A 24,152-nucleotide genomic window follows, 5' to 3' on the forward strand; every position below is an offset into this window, starting at 1 on the left:
GTTCAATTCCTCCGTCCCTCTCAGAGAGCCCAGCAAGCTACGGAGAGTATCCCTCCCACATGGCAGAGCCTGGTAAACTGCCCATGACGTGTTCAATATGCCAAAAACAGTAACAACAAATCTCACAATGGAGACGTTACTGGTACCTGCTCGAGCAAACCGATGAGCAACAGGATGACAGTGATACAGTGATACAGTTATGTTCACTGGCAGAATTAGACATTGGAGAATGGCAGGGTTTGGGAACCGGAAAGTTGTTACATGGCTTCCCAGGGATGATATAACAAAGTGTTGGAAATTGGGTGGCTTGAACCAGTAGAAATATATTGTTTTATAGTCTGATATAGGATATAGTCTGAACTTAAGATATAAGTGGAGTTATGAGTCCCCAGAAACCAAAGAAAGTAACCTCTTTATCTCTTCCTGGTCTTGGTGAGGACTACAATTTTTAACATTCCTGACTTTGCAAGGGCATCACTCTATTTTATGTCTCTTATCGCATGACTAAATTTGTTTTATGTACCTGTTTTCTTGTGGTGCTCTTCTCTATCTTACATAGATACCAATCATCATAGAGTGAAACCAACCTAACTCAATACTATTTCATTGAGGTAAATGCGTCTGAAATGACTCTATTTCCAAATAAGATCACAGAGTGAAGTACTGGAGGTTAGAATTTCAGAATATTTTTGTAAGAAGGAACACAATTCAACTCATAGCAGTTATAATAGAAAATACTTGACTAGGTTTCTGTTTATCATTTTAAGATGAAACACGCACTGTCCAACCAGCATTATAGTCGATGGATGGTATTTTGATTACTAGAAATTAATTAGACTCTGTAGTACAGTTGATTTCTTCCTAGGTATGAAATTCATAACCAGCCATGAAAAATTTCACTTTCTTCAGTGAGTTCATCCTCCTCGGGCTCTCTGCTGACCCGCAGATCCAGACCGTGCTCTTTGTGCTATTTCTTGCGATTTATCTCCTAGCCCTGGTGGGAAATGTGGTGATTATACTGGCAATCAAAGGAGATTCTCACCTCCACACACCCATGTATTTCTTCCTTGGACACTTGTCCTTCCTAGATATCTGCTTTGCCTCAGTTACCATGCCCAAAATGCTCCAGAACTTTCTGTCTCAGAAGAAAACCATCTCAGTGTGGGGCTGCTTTACCCAGAGTTTCTTTTTCCTCCTCTCTGGGTGTGCCGAAGCCAGTCTTCTCTCTGCCATGGCCTACGACCGCTACGCTGCCATCTGCCACCCTCTGCTCTACACCGTGATCATGAACAGGTCTCTCTGCACAACAATGGTCAGCGGAGCTTGGATGATGGGATTTCTGAACTCACTCGTGAATAACATTTTCATCTACAAGTTAGATTTCTGTGGGCCCAGCGTCATCCACCACTTCAGCTGTGAGCTGCCTTCATTATTTCCTCTCTCCTGTACTGATCCCACTGCCAACAAATTCCTTCTGGCAGGGTCCAGTGCGTTTCTGGGGCTGCTGACACTTCCCCTGATCCTCTTCTCTTACTCCCGAATCATTTCTGCCATTCTGAACATCCGTTCCTCAGGAGGCCAAGGGAAAGCCTTCTCCACCTGCTCCTCCCACCTCACAGTGGTGCTCTTGTTCTATGGGACAGCTCTGTTCCGGTACATCAGCCCTGCCTCGGGTTCAGTGTTGGAGCGAGTGGTATCCATTCAGTACAGTGTCATCACCTCCTTGCTGAACCCGCTCATCTACAGCCTTAAGAACCAAGAGGTGAAGGCAGCTCTGCAGAGAATGCTGAGGCCACCAATGTGCAGCTCTAAGAAGGGATTCTCAGATCGAGAATGGGGACGAGGGATATTCCTTAACACCTTGAGAAGAAAAAAGCTATTTGAAGTCAGTATTCTAAAAGTATCATCTACAAACCAGTAGTAGTGACAGTAGCATCTGCAACTTTGCTAGAGATCCGCAGGCTCAAGCCCTGATTTGCTGACTCCGAAACCCTATACGTGGAGCTGAACAATCAGATGCATGCTTAAGTTTGAGAAATACCGTTTAAGAAAATTCTAGTGAAAGATAGCATAATGATATTTTCAAACCCCTTCTAAATGAAAGAGTTGTTCATTAAAATAGTGGGAAATATTTGATTGCATGATTTTATGAACTGAAACAGTAACTGTGACTGATTAAAAGTAACTAGCTTGTTCCAGAAAGAGTGACACCAGAGGCTATGGCAAAAACAGCAGTGCAAATAAATGGGCATGTCATGTGTACGTGATTTCACTGAGAACACCTATTCCTCTGTTGCCTGACCCCTATTTCCTAGACAATGTTTAAGGAACTCTGGAGAGTGCCTTCTTTATTTTTCTTTTTTTTTTTTAATTTTTATTAGAGAATCACTGTGAGGTACATTTACAAACTTACAAACTTTTGTGCTTACATTTCACTCATACAGTGATCGTTTACCCATCCCTCCACCAGTGCCCATTCACCTCCACCAATGATCCCAGTATCCCTCTCACCACCCCACCCCATCCCCCACCACCCCACCCTGCCTCTGTGGCAGGGCATTCCCTTTTGTTCTCTTGGACAGTGCCTTCTTAATGCAAATATTTTGCCATAAATTGATTTTGCTCATTCATTCTGGAGAATAACAAGTCCCTCTGAGAGTCCATTTTTTAACTGAAAAGGTAGTTTTAAACAAAATTATTTTAGGCTTTATGGTTTACTGTTATTAGTAGGGTTTCATACACAAACTAATCCAGTATTGCCCTCCATCCTGAGTATTCCTTTCTGTCCACTGTTGCAGTGTCTCTCTCTTACCCTCTCCCTGTAGTAAGCTTCTTCCTGAAGACTAGCTCTAATTTTTCCGTTGTCATTGGGCATTTGTTGTTCCCCTACCATGATTCTTTATATTCCACATATGAAGGAGATCATTCTGTGTCTGTCCTCCTCCCATTCACTTCACTCAGCATAAAACTCTCCAGATCCATCCACATAGCAGAACTTTTTGTGATTTCATTTTTTTTTTTGAGCCAAGTAGTATTCTACTGTCTATATGTACCATAGTTTATTCAGTTATCTGTTCTTGGACACTTAGATTGCTTCCGTGTTAGGCTATTATGAATAGTCCTACAATGAACGTTGGAGTGCCATTGTGTTTTCTGAATAGAGTTTTTGGGACTTTTGGGTTGATGCCTAGAAGTGGAATTGCTGAGTCATATGGAAGCTCAATTCTTAGTTTTTTTTCCTTAGAAGTATTCAGTGCCCATATTGCTTCCCAGATAGCCTGGAACAGTTGACATTACCACCAGAGTGAATAAGGATTCTTTTATACCCACATCCACATCAACATTGGTTTTATTCTTTTTCATGTGTAACAATCTCACTGATGTGAGATGATATCTCATTGTTTTGATTTTCATTTCCGTGATGATACATTATGAAGATTTTTATTTATTTATTTACCTTTATGGCCATCTGCCTTCTTTGAACAGGTTTCTGTTTATCTTTTCTCCCATTTTTATGGAATCGGTTGTTTGTTTTCTCTATAGTTTTATTAGTGCTTTATGTATCTTGGATATAACCCCTTTATCTGATGAGTGCAGTGCAGTACAGTGCTATGTCACCCTTTCAAAGAAAATAAATAATAAACTCTGTACTCAACCCCTAAGTGCTACAGCATTTTGGAATCATAGAATTTTTGTGGCATTTATCATTATGTTGCCCTTTATCTTTCCTCAGATGTAACCACTCTCCTGAATGAGCATTTATTCCCTTGATTACATTTTATTCACTCTAAAAGAAAATCTTATGCCTAAATAAATTTTCATTTATTTAAATTTTTGTGGACTGGAGGGATAGCACAGTGGGTAGGACGTTTGCCTTGCACATGGTCAACCCAGATTCAATTCCTTTGTCCCTCTAGGAGAGCCTGGCAAGCTACCGAGAGTATCCTGCCCGCACGGCAGAGCCTGGCAAGCTCCCCATGGCGTATTGGATATACCAAAAACAGTAACAACAAGTCTCACAATGGAGACGTTACTGGTGTCCAATCGAGCAAATCGATGAACAGGATGACAGTGCTACAGTGTAGTGCAGTGCTATTTTTGTAATTAATATATATAAAATTATACAATAATTTATTCCTATGATTTGTTTCTTTCACTTACCATTATTTATTCTTGTGTTTTTAGGAATATTTTTGTAAGCAACATGGAGATGCTCTTTTTCATCTGGCTCAAAATTTTATTTTTATTTTTTATTTATTTATTTTTTTGCTTTTTGGGTCACACCCAGCGATGCACAGGGGTCACTCCTGACTTTGCACTCAGCAGCCTCTCCTTACTCGTTTTTCCTAATGATTGGAGGCAGTGCTCAGGGGACCATATGGGCTGCTGGGAATTAAACCCATGTCGGCCTCATGCAAGGCAAACGCCCTACCCACTGTGCAATTGCTCCAGCCCCCAAATTTTATTTTTTAAAGAGAATTTAATCAATAGTCATTGGTATATCCAGTTCCATTTCAATTTTTCACATGTCTTCTGTAGGTTTTATTTATTTCTCTTCTTTCCTTATTTCACTTTCACCTCTCTTTCATGTTTGGTGTGGGGGAAGCACAACTGGCAGTGCTCGGGACTACTCTCAGCCTGGTGCTCGGGGAGTCCACTTCTGGTAGTACTCAGAGGACTGTGTGGTGCTGGGAATCAAAATCAAATCTACTGCCTGCAAAGCATACACTGCACTGAGCTATCTGACACTGCTTATCTATTCTTTTCACAGTAAAGTGCAGAATTGAATATAGTACCACAATTATATTCTACAACTTATGGATAAAATATGACTTAAAATTGTTTGTTTTCTATAGAAAAGCTATCTTATATTCCATGATAATAAAATAATCTCTTAACAGTATAATTACAAACAGAAATACTGACTTCTGAAGAATGTGATCATTGCTTTTGGGATCGTTTACTTAAATCATAGTACTTTGTACCTACATGTTTCTTTTATGAAACTAATTAGAAACACTTTGCAAATGTTGAATCGGGATATCAGTGACAAAAAAACACATAAGTAATTACAATCAATGGTGGTAATAGTACCTACAAACCATCTTGCACTCCTTTACCTTTTCTTTTCCTTCTCCCCCTCCTTCTCTTTCTCCTTCCTCTCCTTCCCTTCCTTCTTCTTGTATCCTTCTGTCTCCTCCTCCCTCTTTTCTGATGTTCCATGAGAAGGGAGGAACAATGCTAGGATATCAGAAGGGGAAGAAAGGGTAGTGAAGAAAGATGATACCAGGAGGTTGGGTCCTGTTCCAGAAGCCCAGATAAGACAAGCAAACATATCCCTGGTGCTGGAGTATTCTCACCCTCCTGTTATACCTAGAATTTTATTTAAGATCATTTTCTTGTGTCCAAATATCATCCCATAGAAATTTTTTTGGCTTTTTGGGTCATACCCAGCAATGCACAGGGGTTACTCCTGGCTCATGCACTCAGGAATTATCCCTGGTGGTACTCGGGGGACCATATGGAATAGGATGCTGGGAATTGAACCCACATCAGCCACGTGCAAGGCAAACGCCCTACCTGCTGTACTATCACTCCAGCCCCCTCCCCTTAGAATTTTTTAAAGATAAAGTCCCATTCTCATAAATAGAGTATATATTTCATACTGCTGTTACTTAAGAGTCACTCTCACTCTAAATTAAATTCTTTTCTTGAGGCATTTTGTACTATACACAGCATGAATACTATACACAAATTTGTTTGACTGACAGCTGTTATGAGTTTCTAAGCTATCTTCTTCCTATACCTAACTTCTATGTTAGAAAGGTCAATTTTCTCCTGGTGCCTGTGTACATGCTATATTATGTATTACCCACACTTACACTGAGGTTGTAACCTCTTCTGAAAATTATAATGTATAGAAGCCTATAGTTACATTATATATATAGCTATATAGTTATACATAGTTAATTTATGTTATATAACTATAACTATATATATATAGTTATATAACTATATAATAGCATGTATAGTTAATGTATATTAATTAATATTAATACATCATCTCTATAAAAAAAGAAATTAAAATCGTATTATCATGTCAGCAGATTCAGAGAAAGATTTTGGTATGATTAATTGTTTTGAGGGTTTGTGGGTTTTTTGGTTTTTTGGAGTTTTGTTTAGTTTAGTTTTTAGTTTAGTTTTAGAACACCTGGTGGTGCTCAGGAATTTCTCCTGGATCTGTGCTCAAAAATCACCCCAAGCAGTGCTCAGGGGAACCATATAGGATACCAGAGATCAAACCAGGGTCAACCATATGCAAAGCAAGCACCCTACCCTCTGTACTATTTCTCTGACCCCAGATTCAACATTATTTATAATAAAAAAAGAACCACCAGAAAACTCTAAAAAGTCTAATAAAAAAAGGGAAGATATTTCAAATGAAAAGGGAGAAATTCAAAGGATTATCAGAGATTAATAATAAAATCATTAGGTCACAAAGTTCAACCTAGAGTAAATATCAAGTTTGGGGCTTTTATAATCTTCCAACACTGAGTCAAAAGAAAATAAAGCACCTTAATAGATAACTGCAGAATTAAGGCTTCTCCAAAGAATAGATACTTCTTAGCATCTGTCCCATAAACATAAATTCATTAAGATATATGTTTATAATCCGTAGATATCCCAAGGACCCAAGGATAGATGAATGAATAAGGAAATTATGGTATATATAATCTTTCATAAGAAAAGATGAAATCTTTCATATTAACATAACGTGCATGAAGCTAGAGTATGTTATGTTTCCATGTTAAGTGAAATAAGCCAGAATGACTTGTGCAAATCAAAACAGAAACAGAATTCAGTAAAATTGGAATAGAAGAAGCATACATTAAACTGAAGGATATTTATGATAAACTCAGAACTAACATTAACATTTAACAAAAACAAAACCACTTTTTTTCTTAAGATCAAGTACAAGGCAAGGATGTCCACTCTCATCACTTTTATTCCACATAGTATTAGAGTTCAATTAAGAAAGGAAAAGAAATTAAAGAAATTCAAAAGTAAAAAGAGGTTAAACTATGATGCTACAAATTAAATAATAACACATACATAAAACCTTAAAGACTCCACCAAAATTTTTTTAGAGATAGTAAATCTTAATAGTATCACACTACTAAAACAGCATATCAAAATATGTTGCACTTATGCAAACCATTATTTGAAAGAAAAAAATATTTTCATCCCACATATAATTGCATTTGCAAAATCTAGTACCCAATAATTAATAAAGGAGATGAGAATCTATGAGCCAATAGCTAAAGAAACAGAGAAAAACATGGGAAATTATTCTGTGCTGCTAGATATGACCACCCTACTCAAATAATTTTACAAATATAAAGGAATCCCTATCAAGTGTCCAGTGAAAGTCTACAAAGCCATAGGGAAAATGCTGGAATGTGTATGGACCTATAAAACCCCTCTAAATAACCAGAGCAATCCTGACAGGTGAAAAAAGAAGGGAGAACCCAAATTCCAACTTTTTTTTTTTGCTTTTTGGGTCACACCCAGCAATGCTCAGGGGGTACTCCTGGCTTTGCACTCAGGAATTGCTCCTGGCAGTGCTTGGGGGACCATATAGGATGCCGGGGATCGAACCTGGGTCGGCCGCGTGCAAGGCAAATGCCCTACCCGCTGTGCTATCGCTCCGGCCCCCCAAATTCCAACTTTAAATACTTTAAAGCTATAGCAATCAAAAGTATGTGTGACTGGGACTACAAAGCACTGGCACCAATGAAACAGAATTGATATCACTTAAGTAAACTCCTATATAGTGTCAGTCAATTTAAAACAAAGAAACCAATAGTAAAGTGAAGAAATGAAAGACACTGCAGCAAACAGTACTGGAGAACCTGGATAGCCACATGTTAAAGAATGAAGATGGACCACTGTCACACAGCATGCACAATAGTTAGCTCAAAATGGATCAAAGGGCTGGAGCGATAGCACAGCAGGTAGGGCATTTGCCTTGCGCGTGGCTGACCCGGGTTTGATTCCTCTGCCCCTCTCAGAGAGTTTGGCAAGGTACCGAGAGTATCCCGCCCACACGGCAGAGCCTGGCAAGCTACCCGTGGTGTATTTGATATACCAAAACAGTAACAACAAGTCTCACAAAGGAGACATTATTGGTGGCCGCTCGAGCAAATTGATGAGCAATGGGATGACAGTGATACAGTGATAGTGATTACCTGACAAATCAAAAGACACATAATCCAGATCATCACTCTGGTTATATTGATCACTCCTCAAATTTCACTACAATCCCACTGTATAATTGGTTCCCTAATGATTAAACCAGGAGTTAAATTAACATAAGAAAGTAATGGGGAGATGGGGAGATTCAACTTTTGTTTCTAAAGAAACATAAGTGAAAAAATGATACATGGAACAAATTACTTTTTAAGAATTCTAGATTCCATTTAAGTCCCAACATCTGTTAAGAGTACAAAAACATGAAAGCATATAAAGTACAAAATTTACTGGTAAAAATAAGCAAGCAAATGCAGCATAATATAAAACTGTAATGTAGTATGCAATCACTTTAAGCCCTGTATCACTGTCATCCCACTGTTCATCTATTTACTTGAGATGTTACAGTAACATCTCCATTCATCCCAGCCCTGAGATTTTAGCAGCCTCTCCTTACTCGTTTTTCCTAATGATTGGAGGCTCTTTTCAGGGCTAGGGGAATGAGACCTGTTATGGTTACTGTATTGGGCATATCGAATATGCCACAGGGAGTTTGACAGGCTCTTCCATGCAACTTTAAGCCCTAGAAGTTTAAAAGCTAAAAGAAGTAGTAAGAATAATTATAACAAGAAAGAAGTGCCTGCCATATAGCAGGCTGGGCACAGGGTAGGAGGTGATGGGAGGGAAACTGGAGAAATTGATACTGAGAAAATACATTGTTGAAGGGATGGGTGTTGGAACACTGTATGACTGAAACCTAGTCATGAACAGCTTTGTAAGAGTCAATCTCACAGTGATTCAATTTAAAAAATTTTAAAGAATAATTGTAACAACAAAAAGTGCATTCTCAGGGCTGGAGCAATAGCTCAGAGGGTAGGGCATTTGCCTTGCACGTGGCCGACTGGGGTTCAATTCCCAGCATCCCATATGGTCCCCTGAGCACCGCCAGGGGTGATTTCTGAGTGCAGAGCCAGGAGTGACCCCTGTGCATCGCTGGGTGTGACCCAAAATGAAAAAAAAATGCATTTTCAGATAAAAAAAATAAGTGACGTGAGTTACAATTTCAATAACAATACTGTTTGGGTGAAGTAAATATGTAGCATTTTTTTAAAACTTTTTATTAAATCACCATGTGGAAAGTTACAAAGTTCTCAGGTTTATGTCTCATTTATACAATATTCAAACACCCATCCCTTCACCAGTGCCCATATTCCACCACCAGAAACCCCAGTATACCCCCCGCCCCCACCCCCTACCCCCTACTGTATAACTAATGAATTTCACTTCATTTTTTCTTTACCTTGATTACATTCCATAATTCAACACAAAACTCACTATAGTTGTTAGAGTTTCCAAGCAAGAGAGACAGACCTACTACATTTGATAATTAGTTTTTCATTGCTGGAAATGAAGAGATATGTAGCCCCACTGCTACAAGTACATAACTCTCTCTCTCTCTCTCTTTTTTTTTCCCTTTTTCCTTTCCCCCTTTTTTTTTCCTTTTTCCCCCTCATCCTCCTTCCAGCGCCTCATAGTATGGTGTACGCCACGCCGCGTCGGCCAGCATGGGGCTTTTGCTTAGTTCACAGTCCAGAGAGGTGGCTGTATGTAGCATTTTTTGCTGCACAGTTGAAGTTGTCACCTACTCAGAAGAGACTTATAATTAGAAAGTGTTTTTGTCAGTCAGTGTTTCTTGACCTTTATTCAACTGTGGCCCCTTCCAACCTTGTTTCCCTCCTGTGGCCCCCTTCCTACTAGGTTGAGCCCTCAGTTTACATAATTTTTATATGTGCCCCTTTTGAATAACAAGATGCCCACTGCGGGCCCTACGATCTCTGGTTAAGACCCAATGCCCAAAAGGGGAGGGGGAAGAGAGAGGAAGAGAGAAAGAGGGAGAGAGAGGAGTGGGAGGGAAGTGCCTGTCATACAAAAGGGAGGGCGGAAGGGAAACTGGAGGCACTGGTGGTGGGAAATGTACACTGGTGAAGGGATGGGTATTGGAACACTACATGACAGAAACCCAATTATGAACAACTTTGCTGTGTAGCTCACTGCGATTCAATTTTTAAAAAATTTTTAAAGAAGGGGGGAAAAATAAAATAATAATTAAATTTAACAATTTTTGTTAAAATGAAAGTGTTTTACAATGACCACAAAAAAAATACCAAGGTTTTATACATAAAAGAAAAATCAAAGCGTATTTTACATAATTGCGTATCACTGTCACTGTCATCCCATTGCTCATCGATTTGCTCTTGAGGGCACCAGTAACGTCTCCATTGTGAGACTTGTTGTTACTGTTTTTGGCATATCGAATACGCCATGGGGAACTTGCCAGGCTCTGCCGTGTGGGCAGGATACTCTCAGTAGCTTACTGGGCTCTCTGAGAGGGACAGAGGAATTGAACCCCGGGTCAGTCTCGTGCAAGGCAAATGCCCTACCTGCTGTGCTCAAACCTCATATAGTCACTTCATTTTCTTTTTTTTTAATTAATTAATTTATTTTTAATTAGTGAATCACCGTCAGGGTACAGTTACAGATTTATACACTTTTGTGCTTACGCTTCCCTCGTAGAAACTTTGGGAACCCATCCCTTCACCAGTGCCCATTCTCCACCACCAGTAAACCCAGCATCCCTCCCACCCTCCCCAATCCCACCTCCCCCCACCCCACCCTGCCACTGTGGCAGGGCATTCCATTCTGTTCTCTCTCTCTATTTAGCTCTTGTGGTTTGCAATAAAGGTGTTGAGTGGCCACTGTGCTCAGTCTCTAGCCCTCATTCAGCCTGCAACTCCCTTCCCCTGCATGGCCTTCGACTACATTATAGTTGGTGATCCCTTCTCTGAGTTGCCCTTTCCCCAGAATGTGAGGCCAACCTCCAAGCCATGGAGTCAACCTCCTGGTACATATTTCTACAATTCTTGGGTGTTAGTCTCCCACTCTGTTATTCTATATACCATAGATGAGTGCAATCTTTCTATGTCTGTCTCTCTCTTTCTGACTCATTTCACTCAGCATGAAACTTTTCATGCCGATCCACTTAAATACAAAATTCATGACCTCCTTTTTTCTAACAGCTGCATAGTATTCCATTGCATAGATGTACCAAAGTTTCCTCAACCAGTCATCCGTTCTAGGGCATTCGGATTTTTTCCAAATTCTGGCTATTGTAAACAGTGCTGCAATGAACATATAAGTGCAGATGTCGTTTCGATTATACTTTTTTGCCTCTCTGGGATATATTCCCAGCAGTGGTATTGCTGGATCAAATGGGAGCTCAATATCTAATTTGTTGAGAATCATCCATATTGTTTTCCAGAAGGGCTGAACCAGTCTGCATTCCCACCAGAAGTGTAGGAGGGTCCCTTTCTCCCCACATCCTCTCCAACAGCGGTTGCTTTTGTTCTTTTGGATGTGCGCTAGTCTCTGTGGTGTGAGGTGGTATCTCATGGTTGTTTTGATCTGCATCTCTCTGATGATTAGTGATGCAGAGTACTTTTTCATGTGCCTTTTGGCCATTCGTATTTCTTCCTTGGTAAAGTTTCTGTTCATTTCTTCACCCCATTTTTTGATGGGGTTGGATGTTTTCTTCTTGTAGAGTTCAACTGTGCTTTATATACCATTGATATTAACCCCTTATCTGATGGGTATTGTGTAAATATCCTTTCCCATTCTGTGGATAGTCTTTGTATTCTGGTCACTGTATCTTTTGTGGTGCAGAAGCTTTTTAGTTTAATGTAGTCCCATTTGTTGATCTCTGTTTTTACTAGATTGCTTAGTTCCGTGTCACTTTTGAAGATACCTTTATCTTCAATATCGTGGAGGGTTTTGCCGACCTTGTCTTCAATGTTGTATAAAAATAAAAAGAAAAAGAAAGGGCGCGCAGGCGGCGAGGCAGGTGAAGGAAGGAAGAAGGCCAAACTGGTTGCTCGATCGGTTTATTTCATGTCCATCTCCATTCTCCTCTGATTCTCCTCCTGCTTCTTTCTCCCCCATCCTACTTCATTCTCTCTCTCTCTGCCTCTCTCCCGGCTCTCGGTCTCTCTCTCGATCTGTGGATCTGGCCCCGTGGATCTGGCCCCGGTGGGTCTGGCGCCGTGGATCTGGCTCTGGCCCCCAACCCACTCTTACAGCCTAGTTAAATCTCCACAGCATCAAGGGGTTGGGGCATACACATAGGTGTGGTCAGCAATAGGGTAAGGTTCTTTTCCCTCAGGGGATGCTTCTCCTAGGACTTAATTCTCTATCAGCAGAGGATCCACCCAAGGGCAGAGTCCCATGAATGTGTTTCTCTTCTCCTCAGCCAGCAAACATATAAGAATTCATAATATTAATTATTTTGTATGGACACAATAAGAGATGCATTAAATCTTATAGAATTGCTCTCCTGGGGCCATCTCAATCTCAGACTACAGTGCTCAGGCCAGATCAGTCTTTCCTATCCCTGGCAGGGTCCCAGTCTCATAATTACTATTGGATCATGACAGCATTTGTCTATGATCAAGCTCTTAACTTATAGTTAAGAATTAGGCACTTTGGCCAGGCCCATCTCGATGCCAGGGTAGCACATAACTCACCGCTTGCCCTGGATCCTTCCCGTCCCACGTCGGGGACCCTACTTTGGGGTGCTAGGAACTGAGGGCAACTGAGGCTTAAGTGGAGAAAGCAGATGCCCAGAAGGGAATATCGAGGCCAATTAAGTCTTAAGTTATAAGAACATAATATTGTCTTCTTGTGTCTATACAAAAAAGACATAGCTTTAAAGTAAATTATTCAAAAGGCAGAAAGAGGAGAAAAAGGCAATGTTATAATATTCAGTGTCCTAGGAAGTTCTGACCTTACCAATTAACAGAGTTTGATTAAGGAAGAGCAGATAAACTGGTAGAATTGGTTACAGATAAACAAAAGAATGGGAGTGACTCGGGAGCACTTTGATGGGTGTGACTGATAAACCTAAGCTCCTAGTGGCAAGGGGGAAAGGACAAACCAATGATATCCAACATCTCCCCCTTTTCTGTTTACAAAATTACAAAAATTTGAAATAGAAAGAGGAACAATCCCAAACACAATACAGTCTTATAAATTGTAGTAAAATTTCAGTCCAACCCTTGGCCAGAGCAGTGCTTGTAGTAGTAAAGCGTCCAATTGTCCTGCACTGTCCAAGGGTGAGGCAAGTCACCAATGATGAGAGTCAGTTAGTCCCATTCTGAAGAAATGAAGTGTCTGGATCAAAATTGAAGAGTTGTTTCTGCAGCAACAGCAGTAGTGGTCACAGCAATGAGTCCTAGAGGAGCAGCTATAGGAGTCTGATGAATTTCATGAAGTACTGGATCAGGCAGGGAGCACTGGAACAGGAGCATCACAACTTCTGTCAGGAGTCCTTCAGTAGAGGGATGCAGCCATTCTCTGGTCAGGTCCACTGGCAGTTCTATCTGTGCAACCTAGCTTATGTTTGGAAAAAATACTTTTTAAAGTTATTAGAGGCTTCGACCATTGGGGTTTGGTACATCTCCACGCCTGTGGATAAAGAGACAGAGGGAAAGCTCCAATACAAATGGATATCCTAGAGAGAAATGAGAAGGTGTTCCTGTTAAAAGTCATTCCTTCCTCCTTTGGAAAAAACTGAGGCACCTGTGAATTCCAAGGAAAGGGTAAAAGTAAAGAATTATTAATCCAAAATATGGGGTCCTGGCGTTTTCCATTCTACAACCTGTAAAAGAAGGATACAAGGAATGCTCTTAATGTGGCCTTGTGATATGATAGAGGAGCTAGAGGCCTTTGCTGCAGGCCCTCTGATGCAAGCTCCTCCTCTGGTTTCCTTGTGGCTTCCAGCTGAAATCAGCTTGGTGATGGCTTGTGGCTGGAATTTGGAGGGTTGTAAAACTGCAGAGTTCTGAAAGTTAAAGCAGGCAGATGAATTCGGCTCCTGATGGAATGCAAAACGGGACCCAAAGTTTCTTGGTGGGGTTGTCTGTTGAAAAAAAACATAGCCTTTTCCTCGAGTGAGGAGTCTCCCTGCTATCCAATTTGTCAATTTTAATCCACATAGGAGAATTAGTAGTTTCCTGAGTCTGTGCATTTTCCTGAAAATGCCTTTCAGCTGCTGTATATGGCTCTCCTTAAGGTAAATTTAAAAAGTTTAAAGTGAACAGTGTCAAGGACAAGGAGTCAAACGGGGCATACCTCCTTTTTTTTTTTTTTTAAACTGTGCTCAAGTCATAGATCCAGTCAGACCAGAATGAGATCAGATAAGAGTAATAAAGGAAAAGGAAAAAAAAATTCAGAGCACTTTTGTAAAACAGCTTGTAGCTGCTGAAGCAATTTTTGAACTATAGTGTTTGATGCATTTAGAGACATAGTCATAATACCAGGGAAGAAACCAACAGCATAAACTGAGTTTGAGATGATATTAGCCAGCCCTGGCACATGGGCAATGAAAAAACCAATGTGGCAAGTTACAGCCTTCATTGGAAGCTCTTTTCTGGTATCCAAAATAACCTGCTTCATAACCATGCACACACACAAGCAGAAGTATCCTAGTGACAATGCCTTCTGTCCCTCACCAGACTCAGCATCTGTAGTGGCTGAGTGGGTGAGCACCCAGGAATGAGGCATCTCTGTGCCTCCTGGGTCAATAAGCAATTGCTGAGTGGGAGAATAACCACGTACCCACTGGCCCTGAAGCCGTTTTCCCAGAGGTGGCATCTCATGAACTAGAAGTAGAAGTTCACTTCCCCAAAAATAAAACTGTACCAGCCTGAATTTTTGAATAATCTTCTTTGGAAATAGCATATCACCACAGGTTCTGATAAAAAACTTGAGATTCAGTTGTCCAGACTGAGTTCCTGACTGATGGTCTTTGGAATTAAGACAAGAAACTAGACAAGGCTTTCTCCACCTCTGGCCTGACTGAGGCCTCTCAGGGTAGCTGAGCCCTTTTATACAAAGTTCTGCTCGGTTAGCCAGTGCAAATTCACCAATAGACACAACTCTTTGATTCCAAAGTTCCTTGCTTCTATCCTGGCTCAAAACCTGATGCCCATTAGGTACAGAACTCAGCTCCGCATATCCCATACGCGGGATAGCTTCCTGTTCCCTGAACTCAGCCGCTTGTTGCTGAGATTCTAGATGCACTCCATGAGTGGAGTCAGAGATTGGCGACGCCTTTACCTTCACTGTCAGGAAATCCTCCAGACAACCATGAAAACCTGATATGCTGCTTGCAAGGTTCGCTTGAGCAAGCTCCCTTTCTACCTGGGGGCTCAAATCTTGTCCCTTTACACCAGAATTTAATATGTCGGGACTCTGGGTGGGGCAAATGGTAACTGTATCAGGACAGGGAATATCCAGCACATTGCTCTCTGCAGTGGCTGGTTGTAGTGAATCTATTGACTGGAGCTCTGAAGCTCCACACTGGGGAGAAGGGCTGCAGCTGGGAATGTCCCCTGGTTTTGCGGGGCCTGGGGCTGGCCCCACTGCAAGTTTCCCGAATTGGGGTCAGCAGCCACACCAAGATTGGAGGGACAATCTCTTGCCCAATGGTTTCCCTTACGGCATCGTGGACAAGGTCCAGGTGGCGCTCTCACAGTGGCACGGTTTGGAGGTGCCCTACAGTCCTTACGGAAATGGCCTGATCTCCCACAATTAAAACATTTACCCTTATCTTGCCTCTGTATGGCATAAGCCTCAACAGCATTAATGCGCGCCTGATGTTTGATAGAACCAACATTCCTACATGCCTTCAAGTACCCCATAATATCCTCCTTCTCCTTAATGGGGCGCAAAATGGCCTGGCAATCCTCATTAGCATTTTCAAAGGCCAATTGTTTGGACAAAAGCTCCTGAGTTTCCTTTCCTTTCACCTGCTTTTCTATGGCTTCCATCAATCTCCCTATGAAGTCTGCATAAGGCTCTGAGACTCCCTGGATAATCTTTGTATAGCTTCCCTTGAATTCAGCATCTGCATCAATCCTCTCCCAGGCCCACAAGGCGGCGTCACGGACGTGGGCAAACACAGCACAAGGCAAGGTGACTTGCTTTTTAGGGTTGTGCCATTTCCCTTCACCTATTAACATCTCATAAGTCAATTTAATCCCTGAAAATTTTCGTCCAGTGTGGCCTAGGCTCTGTAGTTTTGCCTTGGCCTCATCACTGAACCACATCCTCCACTGCATATACTGAGAAGGGCTTAAGCATGTCTTAGCAACCACGTGAAAATCTTGAGGTACCCAATGAGCCTTTTTGCTCCAGCCTGTAAGATACTCCTTACAGTACGGAGATGTAGGTCCGTACAAGGCACAGGCCTTTTTAAAATTACTGAGTGAGTCCATTCCTAACCCTTCATAAGATGGAGACTGATTTTCCTCTAGCTGGATGGGAAAAAAGAGATGGAGCTCATGGGGTCTGGGTGGAATTGACCATTTATGGTCGAGAGGTCTCAGCTGTAAGCTTCTGTCGGGAGCGTGTCCCGAGCGACCTGGAGGCCGCTTGGTTGAAGGGCGGCGGCTCCTGTGAGAAGCCTCCTCTACCAAGCCGCTCTCAGATTCAGAATCTGAGGAAGTGGTAGCTGGCTCATCATACCCATCACTTTCCTCTGATTCACTAGAAGTGGAGTCATACAAGGGAGGTGGTGGTCTCTCTGGTCTAACGTCAGTAGAGAATGTTAATTCATCAGTGGCAGAGTGATTTTTGCTCTGAGAACGTGTCTGCACTGGAAACGCCTTGAGCTGCTTTCGGGGTTTGGGTACTGGAGCAGCCACGCATTGAGCAGCAGGCTTCTTTCTAGGCTTGGGTATGGGAGGAGCTGAGGGTAAGGCTCTCTCCGTAGTAGAAACTTTCTTTACTTCATCCTCAAATTTAAAATCCTCTCTGTTTAACTCCTGAGGAAAGCCTCCCATAGCATATCTAACCTCCTCCTCCTCGGAGGTATCTTCCAAAGCTTTGAGAATGGAATTAATGATTTCCCAAGTTACCCAGAATTGTTTGGGGATTTTAGCCCCTCCTTTAAATTCCTTAAAGACATTATCCTTAATTTTTTCCCAAACCTTAGGCTCTAAAGTACCCTTATCTGAAAACCAGGGATGAAACTTATAGACAATTTTTAGGCAGGACCGGAGTTGGTCCCGAGAAACACGATGCCCAGTTCTCTTTGCAAAATGCTTAATTAATTCAATAAAAAACTTGCCACGTTCAGTTTGGCGCGAAAAATTTTGAGTGGACTTCTCGCGGCACTGTTTTTGTCCCATCTTACTGGGGCAGTAAGTCTAGTATTTTAATTCACTGCACCACAAAATTCTGTTCTCCCACCAAACTTTTCTAGAGTGGAATTCTACCGAACGCTATTCTTACCTTTAGTTGCACAGCGGTTGGAGATTCGTGCACGCACAGGGACGCCAGTTGTATAAAAATAAAAAGAAAGGAAAAGGCGCGCAGGCGGCGAGGCAGGTGAAGGAAGGAAGAAGGCCAAACTGGTTGCTCGATCGGTTTATTTCATGTCCATCTCCATTCTCCTCTGATTCTCCTCCTGCTTCTTTCTCCCCCATCCTACTTCATTCTCTCTCTCTCTGCCTCTCTCCCGGCTCTCGGTCTCTCTCTCGATCTGTGGATCTGGCCCCGTGGATCTGGCCCCGGTGGGTCTGGCGCCGTGGATCTGGCTCTGGCCCCCAACCCACTCTTACAGCCTAGTTAAATCTCCACAGCATCAGGGGGTTGGGGCATACACATAGGTGTGGTCAGCAATAGGGTAAGGTTCTTTTCCCTCAGGGGATGCTTCTCCTAGGACTTAATTCTCTATCAGCAGAGGATCCACCCAAGGGCAGAGTCCCATGAATGTGTTTCTCTTCTCCTCAGCCAGCAAACATATAAGAATTCATAATATTAATTATTTTGTATGGACACAATAAGAGATGCATTAAATCTTATAGAATTGCTCTCCTGGGGCCATCTCAATCTCAGACTACAGTGCTCAGGCCAGATCAGTCTTTCCTATCCCTGGCAGGGTCCCAGTCTCATAATTACTATTGGATCATGACAGCATTTGTCTATGATCAAGCTCTTAACTTATAGTTAAGAATTAGGCACTTTGGCCAGGCCCATCTCGATGCCAGGGTAGCACATAACTCACCGCTTGCCCTGGATCCTTCCCGTCCCACGTCGGGGACCCTACTTTGGGGTGCTAGGAACTGAGGGCAACTGAGGCTTAAGTGGAGAAAGCAGATGCCCAGAAGGGAATATCGAGGCCAATTAAGTCTTAAGTTATAAGAACATAATATTGTCTTCTTGTGTCTATACAAAAAAGACATAGCTTTAAAGTAAATTATTCAAAAGGCAGAAAGAGGAGAGAAAGGCAATGTTATAATATTCAGTGTCCTAGGAAGTTCTGACCTTACCAATTAACAGAGTTTGATTAAGGAAGAGCAGATAAACTGGTAGAATTGGTTACAGATAAACAAAAGAATGGGAGTGACTCGGGAGCACTTTGATGGGTGTGACTGATAAACCTAAGCTCCTAGTGGCAAGGGGGAAAGGACAAACCAATGATATCCAACAAATGTACCTTATGGTTTGTGGTCTAATGTTGAGGTCTTTAATCCATTTTGATCTGACTTTTGTGCATGGTGTCAGGTCAAGGTCTAAACCCATTTTTTTGCATGTGGTTGTCCAGTTATGCCAGCACCATTTGTTAAAGAGGCTTTCCTTGCTCCACTTCACATCTCTTGCTCCCTTATCAAAGATTAGATGATCATACATTTGGGGTTGTGTGTAGGGATATTCCACCCTGTTCCATTGGTCTGTGGCTCTTCCTTTGTTCCAGTACCATGCTGTTTTAATTGTTACTGCTTTGTAGTAAAGTTTGAGGTTGGGGAGGGCGATGCCTCCCATCGTCTTTTTCCCAAGAATTGTTTTAACTATCCTTGGACGTTTGTTGTTCCATATGAATTTTAAGATTGCTTGATCCATTTCTTTGAAGAATGTCATGGGTATCCTTATAGGGATCGCGTTGAATCTGTATAATGCTTTGGGGAGTATTGCCATTTTGACAACATTGATTCTCCCTATCCACGAGCAGGGTATATGTTTCCATTTCCTCATGTCCTCTTTGATTTCATGGAGTAGTGTTTTGTAGTTTTCTTTGTAGAGGTCTTTTACTTCCTTGGTTAAGCTGATTCCAAGGTACTTGATTTTCTGGGGCACGATTTTGAATGAGATTGCTTTTTTCATGTCCCTTTCATTGTTTGCATATATGAAGGCCATGGATTTTTGGGTATTGATTTTGTAGCCTACAACTTTACTATATAATTCTATTGTTTCTAAGAGTTTCTTAGTAGAGGCGTTAGGCTTCTCTAGATATAGTATTATATCGTCTGCAAATAGTGAGAGTTTGATTTCTTCCTTTCCAATCTGGATGCCCTTAATCTCTTTTTCTTGTCTAATAGCTATAGCAAGTAATTCCAGTACTACATTGAAGAGGAGTGGTGAGAGTGGGCATCCTTGTCTTGTGCCTGATCTCAGAGGAAAGGCCCTTAGTTTTTCCCCGTTGAGGATAATGCTTGCCGTAGGCTTGTGATAGATGGCTTCGACTATCTTGAGGAAAGTTCCTCCAAACCCCATTTTGGCGAGGGTTTTCATCATGAAAGGATGTTGGATCTTGTCAAATGCTTTCTCTGCATCTATTGATATGATCATATGGTTTTTATCTTTACTTTTGTTGATATGCTGGATTATGTTGACTGATTTCCGAATGTTAAACCATCCTTGCATCCCTGGGAGGAATCCCACTTGGTCGTGATGTATGATCTTTTTGATGAGTTGTTGGATCCTATTTGCCAGTATTTTGTTGAGGATCTTCGCATCGGTGTTCATCAGGGATATTGGTCTGTAATTTTCTTTCTTAGTGGTGTCTTTGTTTGCTTTTGGTATTAGAGAGATGTGTGCTTCATAGAAACTGTTTGGGAGAGTTCCTGTTTTTTCAATTTCCTGGAAAAGTTTGAGGAAAACACGCAACAGGTCTTCTTTAAATGTTTGGAAGAATTCGCCAGTGAAACCATCTGGGCCTTGGCTTTTGTTTTTGGGGAGGTTTTTGATTACAGTTTCAATTTCCTTAACATTGATGGGTCTATTCAGGTATTCCAAGTCTTCATTCTTCAGTCTTGGGAGATTGTAGGAATCAAGGAATCCATCCATTTCTTTTAGGTTCTCCTTTTTTGTGGCGTATAGACCTTCAAAGTAGTCTCTAATGATCTTTTGAATCTCACTGGTTTCTGTTATGATGTCCCCATTTTCATTTCTCATTCGATTTATTAGAGTTCTCTGTCTTTCTTTCTTTGTGAGTCTTGCTAGCGGTTTATCATTCTTATTTATTTTCTCGAAGAACCAGCTCTTTGTTTCATTTATCTTTCGGATTGTTTTTTATTGGTTTCAATGTCATTAATTTCTGCTCTAATTTTTATTATTTCTTTCCTTCGGTCTGGTTTGGAGTCCTTTTTCTGGTCCTTTTCTAAGGTCTTGAGTCATGAAGTCAAACTATCTATGTGGGCCCTTTCTTCCTTCCTGAGGAATGCTTGGAGAGCTATAAATTTTCCCCTTAACACGGCTTTAGCTGCGTCCCATAGGTTTTGGTAGCTCGTGTCTTCATTCTCATTTGTTTCTAAGTATTTTTTGATTTCTTCCTTGATTTCCTTCCTGACCCACTCATTGTTCAACATTGAATTGTTTAATTTCCAGGTGTTTGATTTGATTTTCCGTATTTGTGAGTGGTTAGCTTCTATCTTCAGTGCATCCTGGTCTGAAAAGATGGTTGATACAATTTCTATTTTTCCGATTCTATTGAGGTATGTTCTGGGGCCCAGTACATGGTCTATTTTAGAAAAAGTTCCGTGTGCACTGGAAAAGAATGTTTATTCTTTCTTTTGGGGGTGTAAAGCCCTATATAGGTCTATTAGGCCTCTCTCTTCAATCTCTTCTTTCAGAGTCAGTGTTTCCTTGTTGAGTTTTGTTCTTGTCGATCTATCTAGAGGCGATAAGGCCATATTGAAGTCTCCAACTACTATCGTGCTCTTAGTGATGTCCTCTTTGAAGTCTGTTAGTAGTAGTTTCAAATATTTAGCCGGTCGTTCATTAGGTACATATACATTTAAGAGTATGATTTCTTCCTGTTGTACATATCCCTTGATATACAGAAAATGACCTTCGCTGTCCCTTTTGATCTTTTTCATCCTGAAATCTATGTTGTCGGATACCAGGATGGCCACTCCAGCTTTTCTAAGGGGGTTGTTTGCTTGCAGGATTGTTTTCCATCCTTTGACTTTGAGTCTATGTTTACTCTGTTTATTCAGGTGTGTTTCTTGCAGGCAACAGAATGTTGGGTTTAATTTCCGGATCCATTTTGCCACTCTGTGTCTCTTGATAGGTGCATTTAGGCCATTGACATTGAGAGAGATTATTGTGATGGGGTTTTGTGTCATCTTTCTGTGGGATTTGTTGTTCTTATGGGGCTCCTCCTTGTCTTACAGTAGCCCCTTTAGACCTTCTTTCAAGATTGCTTTTGAGTCTATGAAGTTCCTGAGCTGTTGTTTATCCGAGAAATAGTGTATGGTTCCTTCAAGTTTGAGTGAGAGTTTAGCCGGATAAAGTATTCTTGGTGAGGCATTCATTTCGTTGAGGTTTTTTACTATGTCCCACCATTGTCTTCGGGCTTGGAGGGTTTCCTCTGACAGGTCGGCTGTAAATCTGAGGGGTGCTCCTTTGTATGTGATTTCCTTCTTTGACCTTGCTGCTTGCAGAATTATGTCTCTATCCATAGCATCCATCATTCTGACTATGATATGCCTTGGAGTCTTTTTATTTCGGTCTATTTTTGCTGGTACTCTTCGGACTCCTTGTATCTGGATGCCTGCCTTCTCCAGTTCTGGGAATTTTTTAGCAATGATGTCTTTGACTGTGTTTTTTTCATTGGGGTTACTTCCCTGTGGTTCTGGTACTCCAATGATTCTTATGTTGTTCCTCTTGAAGTCATCCCCCAGGGCTCTGATTCACTCTATAGCCATTTTGAGGTCTTTGGCCATGATTTGTTGTTGTCTATAAGCTTTCTGCAGCTCATTTTCCAGGTCGCTGATTCTGTCTTCGGCTGTAGTCATTCTACTGTTGAGGGCATCTAGTGAGATTTTTAATTCATCTACTGATTCCTTTATTTGTGTAACTTCCGTCCGTAGGTTTGAAATTTCTGCTCTCATTTCTTCCTGGATTATCTTGGTAGACCGTTCCAGTGCTTCATTCATCTCCTCCCTTAATTTGTTGGATGTCTGTTCCATGTTTGCTTGGAGTAGGTCGACTCTTCTCCAGATTTCCTCTCTGAATTGTTTATCTGAGAGGTCGTAGATGTAAGTAGCCCCTGTTGATGTTTCTGGTGTCTTTTCTTCTCCCTCTCTTCGCGGAGGGGATTTTCGCTGCTTCTTCATATTGTTACGGAAGTATAGAGTTGGAACTTTGTAGTTATTTATTCCTGTTCCTTCTTGTGGAAAGAAGGGGCTCTGATTGTGCTTAACTTCCCTTATTCACTGACAACTTTTATAGTGTCAAACTAAGCTAATGGATATTTTGCATAAGTGTTTGAGATCGCATAAGTGAATTTTCAAAGAAATACACAGTACCGATTGAGGTGAGGTAACAAAGAAGATCATCGGCCACATTTGAGGCCGCCGCTCCGACAGGTGGCCACGCCCACTTTGAGTCCACGCCCACTAAGACACAGGCCACGCCCCCAGTGTCTTCCTGTTAGAGAGCAGGGGGGGAGGGGAGGGCGTGGCTTAGGGATGGTCTTGGTACCTGATGGATGGGTGGGCCCAGTTACACAGCCAGTTCAGGAGACGGGGTGCGCGGGGCACGCGGGGGGGGGGGGGGGGGGGGGGGGAGCGGCTTCAGGTCACTTCATTTTCTTGAATTATGAATAGTATTCTACATATGTTCAGATTAACAGAACTAAAATTTAAGATCTAAAATTACCACAGAAAAATAAAATGAAATAAAATTAAATTACCACAGAAAAAGTCTAAATTTTTAACAAAATTCCAAATCTATTCCTAGTCTTCAAATCCAGATTTCTCTCCAAGTTCTGCAGTTATGCTTTCTTATTAAATTTCTTCATCTATTTTTGATCAATCTAATATAGACTACATTGGTTAATTGGATTATGAATTATTTTCTTAATTTTTTTCTTTATTTTTGCAAGTTTTCTTAATAAGCATTAGGTACTCTGCATTATTAAAAAAAAAAGGAACTGATGTAGGCAGGTAGATAGTGAAAGGCCCTGGACAATGAAACAGGTCAGTAAAAGTTCTGGGAGGAAAATTCCAAGGCTGATCCACTTTGTGGATACGGATAAGACCTTGAGCAGTGGACCCTGAGGAGAATACATCCCTCCCTGTGAAGGAAATTCCTCGAATTCCTTCATAAAAAGGAATAAATTTTTATGAAGGACCCTTGGACCTCTCCCTCAATCTGATTAATTCAGCCCAAAGAAGACCATCACCACTCCCAACTGTAGGATATCATTGGGTTTGTCCTTTCACCCTTGCTGCAGGGAACTTAGTTTACCTTAAAGCAATGTCCTTTCTGTGTGGACACAGGAAGACAGTTAATATTATGCTTTGTAACCTGGGAGCTGATTGACTCCAATAATATTTACTCCTGGGCATCTGCTTTCTCAACTCAGTTGCCCTTAGTTCCTAGTACCCCAAAAGCAGGGACCCAGTGCAAGCTTTGGCTGTGAGCTACCCTAGCATCGAAATGGGTCAGGACAAAGTGCCACAATACTAAACCATAAGTTGAGAGCATGGTCATAGACAAATGCTATTATGATCCAAAAGTAACAATGAGACTAAGACCCTGATGGGATTAGGAAGACT

At 41.4% G+C, this 24,152-nt stretch overlaps 1 protein-coding gene across 1 annotated transcript; it reads left to right on the forward strand.

The window, feature by feature from the left end:
* Nucleotides 1–886: 886 nt before the first annotated feature.
* On the forward strand, nt 887–1,921 carry LOC101555904 (olfactory receptor 8S1-like). Its single transcript, XM_012933175.2, has one exon. The coding sequence runs from the start codon at nt 887–889 to the stop codon at nt 1,919–1,921; it is 1,035 nt and encodes a 344-aa protein (XP_012788629.1).
* Nucleotides 1,922–24,152: the final 22,231 nt, after the last annotated feature.

Source organism: Sorex araneus, chromosome 6 (assembly GCF_027595985.1).
Source record: "Sorex araneus isolate mSorAra2 chromosome 6, mSorAra2.pri, whole genome shotgun sequence".
NCBI lineage: Eukaryota > Metazoa > Chordata > Mammalia > Eulipotyphla > Soricidae > Sorex > Sorex araneus.

Bases quoted from the DNA above. Each gene is read 5' to 3' on its own strand.
- LOC101555904 (XM_012933175.2), top strand. From the start codon at position 887: ATGAAAAATTTCACTTTCTTCAGTGAGTTCATCCTCCTCGGGCTCTCT.